At 32.2% G+C, this 13999-nt stretch overlaps 1 protein-coding gene across 16 annotated transcripts in view; it reads left to right on the forward strand.

Annotated features, from left to right (window-relative positions):
• LOC111047992 (synaptic vesicle glycoprotein 2A-like) overlaps window positions 1–13999 on the forward strand; it is a 50088-nt gene that overhangs the window by 26416 nt on the left and 9673 nt on the right. For 12 of the 16 annotated variants that reach the window (XM_039434214.1, XM_039434220.1, XM_039434224.1 and 9 more), the window contains 6 exons: window positions 662–783; window positions 1568–1812; window positions 2775–2956; window positions 3977–4121; window positions 5494–5608; window positions 7478–7634. In XM_039434214.1, the coding sequence (XP_039290148.1) occupies window positions 662–783; window positions 1568–1812; window positions 2775–2956; window positions 3977–4121; window positions 5494–5608; window positions 7478–7634 (966 nt within the window). Of the gene's footprint in view, window positions 1–661; window positions 784–1567; window positions 1813–2774; window positions 2957–3976; window positions 4122–5493; window positions 5609–7477; window positions 7635–9975; window positions 10104–13999 lie in introns of all 16 variants that reach the window. The other 4 variants (XM_039434221.1, XM_039434229.1, XM_039434217.1 and 1 more) reach the window with 1 other exon arrangement.

Below are 13999 nucleotides of genomic sequence, written 5' to 3' on the forward strand. Positions count from 1 at the left end.
ATGACTCAGGTCTGGGGCCACAGTCTCCTGATTAATTTCAGAGCCTCTGACGTGATGTACACGATTATTCATTATTTTGGTTTCATTTAAAAATTATTGTTTTTACACAAACAGAAAATAAATCATCTCACAAATAAAAATCATATTACATCAAATAAACGACTGCATGTCAGTGTTTAAATGTTGAAATAGTGTGCTAACACATCGCAGTTGAGAATGGATCAAGAAGCCATTATCTGTAATCTATGTTTTGGAAATTTGAAATTTCCAATTTTGGAAAGGGACGGTTTTGGGTTGGGACTATTGACCCTTTTTCAATAATTCATTATGATTCGTGTATTATTCCGAGTAAAATTAATAAATAAGATAAGTGCATATGATCGAAGAATGAGCTCCCTTGTTGTATGGGGTACATTCTAATAAAATAAAAAAGTTATTAAAATCAAAAAGTTGAAAAGTTAATTGCAATTCTAGAAATAAAATCAAGTTATAAATTTATTATCATCTAATAGTTGATTATATTTGCTGGTTTCTTATTATTAAAAAAAAAACATAATACATGAATAATTGATCAAATTTCATAATCAGAACATCAAAATACGTAACTTAGTAATATTGTAGACATGTTAGATTCCGCAAAATATTTAATTTAATTTTTCAGTGTAAGTGGCCCCTACTCAATATTCATGGCTTATATATCGGAGATGTTTCACGGAAAACAAAGGGATAGAGTGGTCATGTATGTGGGAATATTTATCTCATTCGGAGGAATCGTACAGCCAAGTAAGTAATTCTAATCATTTCTAACATACTTGTTTAATTCAATTACCCAACGATACTTATAATGTTTCCATAAAAAATATCAGGGGACTAAGCTTCGCTCTGGAGTACAAAAGCATAGAAAATTTATGCATAAATCTCTCTCACAAAGGCCCGGTTGCACAAAATCCGGTTAAATGTCAATCCTGTTTACTCTCTCGTGAACCAAATCAGAGAAGACCATTTTAATAAGTCGACTTCTCTGATAGTTCTTCTGGAATTAATCAGGATTAGAATTTAACCGGATTTTGTGCAACTCTCACTAAGTACCTGATTGAATGAGCGCAATAGTTCAACAGCTGACTCATAATTTTGTCTCAGTCCCACACACATGCACTCGCTCACTCACTTCCATTATCGACAGACGACAAAATTATCAGCTGTTTTTCCAAGGATGAATAATTATTATTCTTTCGATGTACTTCAGCGAGTTTTACCAGGGATGAGACCGAGTGAAATCGATTTTTTATTTTATAAACCTACTATGTTCCAAATTTGATGAGAATCGTTAGAGCCGTTTTCAGATCCGGTGACATACAGACATAAAATATAAACAGAAATTGCTCGTTTAATAGTATAGGATTAAACTCTTGGTTATGATTGTACAGTATTTTCAGATGTATACCATTTTTCAATATTTTGCTGAATGAAATTGATTCTGAATAAGAAGTATCCTGTAAATATCATCATCCTCATGCTAATTTTTAATTTCCTGTGGGAGTTCTCTGACGGTAGATCTTTTTTTCAGCTCTAGCTTGGCTTCTGATACCCTTGAAATTTCACTGGACTTTCTTCAATGACGCCCTGGAGACCAATTCGTGGCGGATGTTCATGATTGTTTCAACAATTCCGTCATTTCTATCCGCATTTCTTTTTTTATTTTGTGTTGAGAGTCCCAAATTTCTCATGTCGAAGGGAAGAAACGAGAAAGCGTTGGAGGTGCTGAAAACCATTTACTCGATTAACTCTGGCAAGCCAAGAGATACTTATCCAGTGAGTTATAATTTAAAATATTGTAATTTAATGATTATATGCAAAAATTATAGTTACCTTTCAAAACAATTTATTATACTAATGAATGAATACTGATATGAATCTTAGGAATGAAAGATGTTTTGAAACGATCCTATCATAATATTATCGTATAATGAAAGTTTATAAGTTTGTACTCGATATACTACAGTTTTAACAGTGTTATCTAAAACCTATCTATATTTCTCACCTTAATGTTGTTAATCGTGCTTGATATTTAGTAGATATCTTACTCTGTTGCACACTTTTATCAAAATTTGGAAAGGGAACAGTTTTGGGCTAGGCCTTTTTGTCCTTTTCTAATCATGTATTTGATTTGTGTATTATGAAATGTAAATGTAAAATGCAATGCTTCTAGAAGTTATGCGTTCTCAAGGTGTTTTAAAATCTGTTATCTCCATTACTCAAATCAATTTAAATTGAATTCTCAAAATTGGATGGTATTTTACCCTACAAAATTGGAATATAGTTTAGATCACCTTCTTTTTATACTTATATCTTTGATTCGCTTGAATATTATGAATTATTGTACTTTATGTACGGTAAATTATGATGAATATCTACTGAATTTTTCCCAGCCTTTCCTATAATTCAATTTCAGTTTTGATTTTGCAATTTTTCATAGTTGAATTTTACATTATTTTTGTGTAATTTCCACTTTTCTATAATGTTCATGTTGATAATTCTGCGATTCTGAGGCTCATTCATTTCGCTACTGGTTAAAAAAAAAATATAATAAATAACTTGAGTAAGTAATTTCAAAACACTTGAACAAAATTCAAGTAGAAATTAATAAAAAATAAGAAAGAAATGAAAGAATACGGTCACTATACAAAGTAGAATGGTGAAAGTATGAGTATCACGACAAAGTAGTATGTATTTTGAAATTTCATTATTTCAAAAAATGAATGAATTCATTACAGGTGAAAAGTTTGAAAGACGAGCAAGTCCATCAGCCAGAATTTGAAGAGGAAACGCCGGCTGATTCGCACAAAATCTCTCACGTTCTGTACAGGACTTGGCGACAATTGACCGCCATATTCAGACCACCCTACGCCAGTAATGCTCTCCTAGTGTTCGCCATACAGTTTGGAGCACTCATGTCGTATGTATTCCTAGGCTAACATGTCACATTCAATAAGAAAAGAAAAATGCATTCATGTTGTCAATACTACTACATTCGAAAACACTTGTCATGAACTGTAATCACTATATAAAATCAATGCAAAGGCTCCAAGCCCTTTGATGGCACTAGTGCATACGCCAACTGGCAGTTTGGTTCCAGCTATGAACTAGCCACTGGAATACAGCTTCTACAAACATTAAGTACACTCACTGGAGATAATATTTCTATTATTTATCTATTTATTCAGTGCTAAAGAAAAAAAAATTTTTTATTTATCGTAAACAGTGCACAACCCATCTTATAGGTTTCATGGCAAAACCTGCCACATCCTTAGCTTTACTTCCATATACTCAGTTTCTATCATATTCAAATTAAACATTAATAAATTTCTATAAGCTCTTGTTCTCGAATTAAACATAGGCCTACAAATGGTTGGTGAAAACTATGGTAACAGCTCCATATTTCTTGATCAAGAATAATTTTACAATAATAGGCTACTTTGGGATCCTATTAGAATAAAAAACCTTCTTCTCTGTTGTTTTAAAATTTTGGTCCGCCATTTTGAATCCAACTTTTTTTTTTAAATGGGGTGGTGGTCATATGATACACCATTTCTATACAAATTTAAAGAGAAAATGATTGGCGAAAACCGCAAATCAATATCTCAAACCGTTTCAAAGTTATTGGCATTCAAAAATTCTAATAAATCATACCATTATTATAGTGCTACTATATCTAAGTACTACTATAGTGCTACTATATCTGTGTGCAGATGAATGAGTGGGATTATGATAATAATATATGAATAGATTGGTTGTTTGAGGTATACTTTGCAACCGGGATGTGATTCATGAATAATGTATAAAACAGTACTTCTATTAAAACCTCACATTGATGATTCATAATCATGCTAGTGATTTACTATTGACTTTGGGGCATGTATTTAAATTTTGTCAATTGTATTGAATATTTATAGTTTGTTTTGCTCTTGTATTGCAGTTTGAACAATCTACGACAATGGATGCCTCTACTGTTCCATCGAATACAGAAAGGCTCTGAAAAACTAGCGGATGTGACCATTTGTGAAATATTGGAATTGAAAGAAAGTGTGTCCGCACCTCTGCCACACCTGCCTTGCCATACTGTCAGTTCACAATCTGTTCTCTTTCTATCTATAATATTATAATACAGGAAATAATTGGTTTATACATGTAAAAGATAGGAAGAACATCATCATGACTGCATCATCACTTATATGAACTAATGAACTGATTAACTTGCAGATTTACTTCAAGATTCTGAATTTACCGAGGATGGTTATATGCCTATTTTCATTCTTATTAACCAATCAATTTTAATTTCCAATTAAAACATATTTATTCAATTTGTGATTCAACGTATACGCAACGATAAAAGCCCAACCAAACAGAGATTTCTCTGTTTGTAATTCCTTGATTCCGTGGCGTAAATGGTAGCACACGCTATTCATGAATGAAAGGTTGCGTGTTTGCTTTTTTCTGGAAATGTTCAACTCTGATGAAGATTATCCTCGTCATTTTGACATTATAATTATATTATTTCCTGTTTCCTGGACATGAAGAGATAAACGTGAGCATTTTACAACACACATTTTTCTCCGGTGCAAAGCACGGTAATCATAGATTCAAGATTCAAGCTTTTTTTATTGCGAAAAACATTTATATACAAATGCATAGCATCGTCATAATAAATTAAACATGGTAAATAAAAAGTATTTACATTCATAGAAATAAAAATTCAAACAAGCATACAAACAGCAAACAAGAATACCCTCAAATTGGAAACTCCTCTTTTCTATACGGGCATTTTTCTATTAGAATATTTTTCATGGTTCTCCTAAATTTACCCACTTCTAGCTCCTTCAAATGTGCATGAAGCTTATTATAAGCTCTTATACCAAACTCCTTAAAGCAGTTCAATGTATTTGCATATTATAAAGAAGAATTGGCGTATACAAGTACGGGATGGGAAATACGCATTATCACTTATGAAATGATGAACCGATTAACTTGCAATTTTACATAATGATTCAGAATTTACCGAGGATGGATGTAGGCTTATTTTCATTTTATTAATCAATTAATTTCAATAATCTCCCATATATTAGACCTATACAAGAAAGCATTAGCTTAGTAACACTGAATCGTTCTGGATATTTAGTAAAGTGCAATATACTGTATCTATTGTTTTCTTTCTTTATTGTACTCTTTTATTATCAGATCATACACGTAGGCAGATTGAAGCTCTAGGCTTTTGTCTGTGAGCCTTTCCATGTTCGTATCAAATAAATGAATTAAATAGTAATTTGAGGACAAATAAAGAGATTGTTGGATAGACGTTTTATAATGTTAAGGCATGTAAATATCAAAAAACTATATATAATTATATCAATACTCAATGATTTGTAAAAAATCTATGCTGGAATGAAACATATTCTATTGTTTGTTGTTGTTATGAAATGTTTCATCTATTTCCAGTACACGGTTGATTCGTTTGTCTACATTCAAATGATCTGCGTTTCCGTAGCATCGAACTTGGTTTTCATTCTAGGCAGTTTCTTGGCAGGAAAGATTAAGAAGAGAAACTTTATCAGTGAGTATATTGAGTTTCCCAATTTGTTGATTGCAAATCACCAATTTATTTCATATAGTATTCCCTTTCCCTACTCACTTAAAAAGAGCACGAGGGATTTTATAATGCTGGAATGAAAATGCATTTGTATTGAAATTTAAATAGATAAAAAAATAAGATGTCCACGAATAGGCTACTGGATAATATAGTCAACTTAAACTTAATTTGGTTCAAACAATCTAAATTCAAAATTTCTTGTTTTGAAGTGTTTACAGTAAAAATTGGACTCAAATTCAAAAGTGAATGAAACAATCGAAATTCGGGAAATGAACAGTTTTGGGCTGTGCCTGTTGGTCCTTCCCTAATCATTTCAATGAATTGTGTTTTGCATTGAATAAATAAAATAAATTAATAAACTTAAGTTCATGTAATATTCGAATGAAAGTATTTTTATGCTTACTTGTTTGAATAAATTTAATCATTTTATATTTTATGACATGTACGCCTGTTCTATGCTTTATTATCTTGTCTTAACGATTTGAGATACAAGCTCTATTTTTTCCCAACTCGGCACCGTTGCCAAAATCGTTGGTTGATTATGGATAAAGATAATACAGTCGAACCTCTGTATAACGAAGTCGATTATCCCGAGAAAAAATTCGCTGCAGAGAGGTATTCGTTATTGAGAGGTTCTGTCAAGAGAACTGCCACGATCCTATGGATCTTATAATATCATATCACGGCGGTAAATAAATGAATATGGTACATAGAAAATATCATCGCGAACGTAGGTAGGGTACCTATTATTAGGCCAATATTAATATGGAAATGTGAAAATTCATGCAGTTTTTAGAATAAAAAACATGTTTTTTGAATATTTATAGAATTTAATAAGTAAGTAAACTCACCAATTTATTTTTAGAAAGCTTGATTTGTGCTATTAGTAGAGTTTAATCAAAGTACATACTCTGTAGCAATATTTTTCAACTCTTTACACTACTATTAGATGGAACGCAAAATACGGTTATTTTGTCAATAAATTCACTATAAATACTATAATAACTCAACTTTCCTATTTTTTTAATGTTTTATATTTGAAAAAGTGAGTAATTTTCGGCTGAATTTTACATTTGAATAAAAAAATCATGTTTGATAAACGAATCACATCTATTCAAAAAGTCAGACATGCCTGGTACACTATTTTTCAGTTTTAATCCTTGCCTGATAATTTTGAAAGCCTCTAGAACTTTTTGATGTGACAGATTCTTCTCCTCAGGTTCGTCACAGCTATCATCATCATAGTCAGTTTAAACAATTGAAATGTGTGACAAAAGCAAGAATGGGGAAGTCCAGTCGTTCACCTGCCTGGTCTACAATAATGACAAGTTCTTGGAATTAAATTTCCAGTAACTTGCATTCAATTTCCGACATATGTTTCACCCTCTATTGACTGTCTACCACCCTATCTTCTTCCTACCTGAATTGCCATTATTTTTAATTATTTTTATTTTTAATTTCTGGTTGACCTTTCTGCTGAAACTTTGTTGTTGAGAGGTCCCAAATACGTTAAATAGAGGTAAATAAGTAGCCAAAACTCAAAAATGTCAAGGACCAGATGAAAATTCGTTGTGTAGAGGATTTCGTTAAGTGGAGGTTCGTTATAGAGAGGTTCGACTGTATAACAACCAGAATATTCAATCCCAACTATTAATAGAATGTATGAATAAAACATGAAAGAATATTTTTTTAAATCATTTAAATTAAGATAAGGCATTTCATTTGGTAGTAAATATTTGAATTAATCAAAGTTATATCAAATCAATATTTCAGAATGTCAATGAGTTAATCGTCGTAATATTTGGATTAATATTTTTGTTTTATGTTGTTCAGTATGCTGCTACATGGTGGCCTCGGTTTCAAGCTATACATTTGTTTGGGTGAAAGCGCACTATGTCCTAGTGATGGCTTCCATCTATCTCTCTGCTATGCTTGCAAGCACTGTTGGACTCATCGGTATCGCTGTCGAATTGTTTCCTACACATCTCAGGTATCATATCATAAATATTACGTCAACTATTGTCTTGCATTTTCCAATCGGCTTTTGTCATTTTTAACACATTGGTTTCCTCAAGGTCTCTACACACTTAGCTACGCTAAGCTAGAAATACGTCTTCCGAAGACGTAGTCGCTGTTGAACTGTTTCCTACACATCTCAGGTGTCACCTAATGAACATTATGTGATTTCTACTTTCCTTGCCCTATTACCATAGGTAAGGAAAGTATTGCTTTCCGAAAAAAATCATGGTACCCCAATTTCTAATATCTCATCTCCCAATTAACGGAATGACTTGAAATTTGGAACTTGAGGTCCTTCCAATATACGGATCCTACACGAACAATTTTGATCAAATGCAATTCAAGATGGAGGCTAAAACGGCGAAAATGTTGTCAAAAACAGGGTTTTTCGCGATTTTCTCGAAAACGTATCCAACGATTTCGATCAAATTTATATCTAAAATTGTCATTGATAAGCTCTATCAACTGCCACAAGTCCCATATCTGTGAAAATTTCAGGAGCTCCGCCCCATCTATGCAAAGATTTAGATTCCCAATTATCAGGCTTCAGATACAATCTAAACAACAAATTCAAGTAGAAAAGATTAAGCATGAAAATCTCTACAATTAATGTTCAGTAACATTTTCACCTAATATTGAAATTAAGCTCAAAATTCGAGAAAATGTGATTATTCATTTGCAAACTGTTGATTCTATGAAGAGATAGCAAACCTCGTGTGTCTCCAGCATTGTTGTCCTGTCACCAGCTGGCTCAGATCTTTGAATAGTAGTAGACTTGAGATGCGCGTGAACACTAGCGTCAGGTGATCAATTTTCATAACGGCAAGGAAAGTTGTGTGAGTGTGCCACACCAGATTTTTGCAAAGTACCTTCTAGGATTACCTGGTCCTAGCATTTCTAATTAGAATGATTATTCTGTTCATGAACGCAAATCTATTTTCTGATTTCTATTCTTAGTGTTTTTTTACTACAATCAATATATGGTGAAATTAATTCAAATTGAATGAAAAAGACTAAGAAATTGTCAAAAACCACAGATTTATTGATACTTAGAAAAACCGGTTTCGTTTATTACACCATTGTCAATCTCTGAGTTTATCAGAGATTGACAATGGTGTAATAACCGAAACCAGTCTTTCTAAGTATCAATAAATCTGTGGTTTTTGACAATTTCTTAGTCTTTTTCATTCAATATGAATAATTACCACAATATCAACTTCTCAACTACAAAAAAAAAATAATTCAAGTTGATGATATTAGACGTTTCAAGATTCTGTAGTTCTCCAATAAAATAACTTTTCATCGTGTAATATAATTATTGAATTTGAATAAGGAATTACTTTTCAGTACTAATAATTATTCGAAGAGATATACAATGGTTTCCACAACATCTTTACACACGCTAAAATTTCAAACAAAAAAGGTATCACAAAGTGTGATAGGTTTAAAAAAATCAGTATTATATACAAATTTGTTTAAAGTTCAACAACCAGCACAGAAACTCATGATAAACTTTAGTGGAATATCATAATATTGATGAAATTAATCTAATGAGAGAGTAAAATTAGAATTCTACTAACTATGTGTGAAAAGTAGAGCATATTTTTCAAGAAGAGTTCTTTGTTCAAGAGTTCTATAATTCGCCCATAACATTATTTATTAAGAACATGTTCAAATAATTTTGTAAATAAAGGTTTTTACACACTTTGCTGAGCTACGCTAGAAATAAGTCTTCGGAAGATGTAGCCGTCCTATCTCTAAGCTGCAAATCTGTCCCGTTCACACCAGCGTAGCGTTGCTTTCAACATTGGGAGATAGGACACCTACGTCTTCCGAACATGTACTTCTAGCAAAGCGTAGCTAAGTGTGTAAAAACCTTCATTTACAAAATTATTTGAACATGTTCGTAATAAATAATGTTATAGGCGAATCATAGAGCTCTTGATTAATTTCATTAATATTAAGATATTTCACTGTAGTTTATTATGAGTTTCAGTGCTGGTAGTTGAATTTTAATAAAATTTATATATAATACTGATTTTTTTAAATCTATTATTTTTTATACCTTTTTCGTTTGAAATTCAAAATCATTAGACCTTGTTCTATTTTCATTCTTTGTTGTCCATTGATTGATTTAATTGAACTTTCTCAATTGTTTTTATTATTAATTGCGTTCTATAATTTCAATCATCCATTATTTTGTTTTGTTCAATTACTTTGTAATTTCTTTTTCTAGTATTCTCAGACAGTTCAAATTTCAGTCAGTTCATGACCTTTACTTCTTTTATTTTATTCTATTTACCCATTTCCAGAGCGATGGCAGTCAGCTTGACTATGACGTTCGGGAGGCTGGGTGTCCTGATAGGCAGTCTGACAATGCCGGTATTCATGAATCTCAACTGTTGGGCTCCTTTCACTTTTGTTGCAACAATCATTCTATGTAAGTTATGTCAAAATATTGACTTGAGTATGTAAACAACTAATATGGGGGCACCGAGCTTCGCTCGTTATTTTTATTTATTGATAAACAGAACACAATTCTCTAAAATGATCGTGTTCATATTTCACAGCTGGCTATATGTCATCTTATGAATTTCGGGGATGCGATATTTTGATTTTTCACATACTCACTCGGTCACTCACTTTTTTACTATCCACAGACGACGAAAGTCTTAGCTGTTTCAGCCAAGGATGAATTATGTTGAATGTTGTTGAATTATGTTGAATTATGTTGAATCCATGAAATTCATGGATGAATGTCGTTCAGCGAGTTTTCCCAAGAATGAGACCTAGTGCAATCGAATTTTTATATCATAAACCTACTATGTTCCAAATTTCGTGAAAATCGTTAGAGTCGTTTTCGAGATCCGTTGAACATAAATAACCAGATATAAAAATACAGAAATTGCTCGCTTAATATAATAGGATATAAAAATAACTATGGAAACAGCACCCCAATCATCCATAATATACTTTCCAACCTTCTTATTGTAAATATTTAATTTTTATTGCATAAAAAAAATTTAGTATGTTGAATGAAAAATTATTATTATTATTATTATTATTTTTTTTTTTTAAATGAATTGATGAATTGTTACATTTAATTTTCACATAAAATTTCAATAAATCAAAAAATGTTCATTTCTTTCACTATTGACGCGGTTGATTTTATTGATGCACATTTTGGAAAACAGTCCGTTAAGGCACTCAGTATGATTTTCAGTTAAGTGTGACTCCAATGTGATGACGTTAAGTGTTGGGCTGATCTGGATGCACGTAGTGTTGAGCTGATACTTGTAGTCGACTGATGCATATGAAACTCGATACAGGTGTCATCTCAGTTAGCATTGCCTCATGCTTGTAGTAGACGGCTGCATACCAAACTCGATACAGGTGACATCTCAGTTAGCATTGCTTCATGTTTGTAGTAGACGGCTGCATTCCAAACTCGATACAGGTGACATCTCAGTTAGCATTGCTTCATGTTTGTAGTAGACGGCTGCATTCCAAATTCAATACAGAGTCACATAAATTTGTATCATATTGTAATTATACAATGTACATTTCAGGCTTGAAATGACAATGTAATTCGTTTTTTGGAAAAGAGATAGACGCTGCATACAGGATTAATTTAGGTGAGGATTAATTTAGGTAAGGTTTGGTTTTTTGATATTTTCAGCTTTCAAGGTTTAGAGTTCTGCATACAGGAATAATTTAGGAGAGGATTTTTTGAATCAATTCTTTCATGATACTGTGACTGTTCTTCTGAATTCAAAGTTGTGAATGTGAACATGGATGGCAATTACCTCCAGGTAATGCAGTACTGTTGAAGTTTGAGATACAGAGTCAGCAATAAGCATTGGCATTGCTATTGGCATATGCTTTGGTGTCGGCTTTGGCATCGGCGTTGATATTGGCATTGGCGCAGGCATTGGCATTGGCACAGGCATTGGCATTAGCATTGGCGCAGATTTTGGCATTGGCGTAGCTATTGACATTGGCGCAGGCATTGACATCAGCACAGGCATCGGCGTTGATTTTGGTGTTGGCATCAGCATTGGCGCAGGCATTGGCGTAGCTATTGGCATTGGTGCAGCATTGGCGCAGATTTTGGCATTGGCGCAGGCATTGGCATTGGCGCAGATTTTGGCATTGGCGTAGCTATTGACATTGGCGCAGGCATTGACATCAGCACAGGCATCGGCGTTGATTTTGGTGTTGGCATCAGCATTGGTGCAGGCATTGGCGTAGCTATTGGCATTGGTGCAGCATTGGTGCAGATTTTGGCATTTTGGCGTAGTTATTAGTGTTGATATTGTTGTAGGTATTAGTGTAGGCATCAGCATTGGCACAGATTTTGGCATCAGCATTGGCGCAGATATTGGCTTTGGCGCAGGCATCGGCGTAGATTTTGGCATAGTTATTGGTGTTGATATTGGTGTTGACATTGGCGTAGTTATTGGTGTAGGCCGCAGCGTAGATTTAGGCGTAGATATTGGCGTAGTTATGTCACACTAGTTTGAAAATCACCCAAATGTTCTTAACACTCTTCATGGCGTTCACTTTTTGCTGATTTCGAGATTCACATGATAACTATTTCAATGTTAATGTCTGTGCTGTACCTGTTGTCTTAAAATGCTTATAAACTAAGAAGAAAAACTTGATTAGGCTATCCATACAATCTAATACACATGAAAATTACTTTTAAGTATTTATGAAATTGAAATTTGTTAACATCTTATTATACAGTCAGCAATACATAAATTGTGAAATATGGACATATCAATGATAAAATTTAAAAAAAAATCATTCATTTTCATCTGTTCACTGTTCAAATATCAAATTTTAATCCATTCTTCAAAATAGAAATATAATTTCATAACACCCTGTATCATTATCAAAATTGTAAAAAAAAAACATCAGATTATCACAACAAAATTTAATTTCAATACATATTTCAATAATTTCAGACAATTGGTCTTCTATTCACAATCATTTCATAATATATCTGCATTTCATTATCATTTAATATAACATTTCATTTATAGCATTCATAGCAAGTTCATTTCACATTTATGATTTATCATTCAGGGTTTCAAAATTATTTAGTTTTAATTTTGTTCAAAAATTGTATAAAAAGCAAATTATTTAATATTGTTAATCATCGTTTGTTGGATACTATAGTTTATTTCGACTCTTCAATGTTCTAAACACAAACTACATTTCATGACAAAACTTTACTATCAATCATTAAACAAGAAACCATTCAAAACATCAATAATATTTTGCATCAAAGGCAAACAATATTCATAAGTAATCTGCATCTATGGCAATCAACATAAGTAATCAACACAAAAATATTATCTCATTACTGCCTCTCTAAGTCATAACCTCTGTTATTCCTTCTTTAGGCAATAATGGTTTCCATCTCAAAAAACAATCACATACCAGCAAAATTCTAATCAACAAACCCCACTAAAAATTCTACATACACTCCAGCATCCATTTCAAACGATAATCAATCATATCAAAATTTATAGAACAAACAATTTAAAAATTTTGAAAAAGATATCAATCACAAAAACTTATTTCAATTAATAATATAACAAAACGTTTTAAATTGAACCATTTATTTTTTAAAATAATTTAAATTTAAAGACTGTATAATAAGTACAAACATTTCAAGATTATAATACAAAGATGATCAAGATGAATAATGGGTAAATAAGTTCCCTAAAAAATACAAACAAGAGAAAAGAAAACTGGGTAAATAAATTCCCCAAAACAATACACACAAAATTGATACACTTCACATAAGTGATACATGATGAAAAAATATACCACAAGCAAACAATTATTTACACTACAATGGATAGATTTTAGAAAAGTTAAGTTTTATCAACAATTTAAAGATTAGGAAAATAAGCTACTATTTTAACTTCCAAATTATTTCAGAAAAATACAAATTTAAATGACTATGGACAAGATTGGTTAAGATATGCATCATAGAAGAAATTTACTGAACATTACACAAAGACAGGAAAGAATCGAAAATTGAAAAGATTAAGGGCCAAGGAAAATAGGCTACAGGAAAGAAAAAAGACACAATTATGGACTCTTACCATACACTGTGTAGCGATTATGCTATTCTGAATCCCGGCATAACACAGGATTCCTAATCATTGTGTGTTGGGGAATACCCTTTCATCATGTGATTCACTGTCACACTGTCTTGTAAATAAGCAACTTGAAACAACCTTTGAATACTAATACATCAATGGTGACTTTGCGTTTTGTTTTCTTCAAGAACATAGTTTTATTCATGGGTTCATTTGT

Source organism: Nilaparvata lugens, chromosome 8, assembly GCF_014356525.2.
Source record: "Nilaparvata lugens isolate BPH chromosome 8, ASM1435652v1, whole genome shotgun sequence".
NCBI lineage: Eukaryota > Metazoa > Arthropoda > Insecta > Hemiptera > Delphacidae > Nilaparvata > Nilaparvata lugens.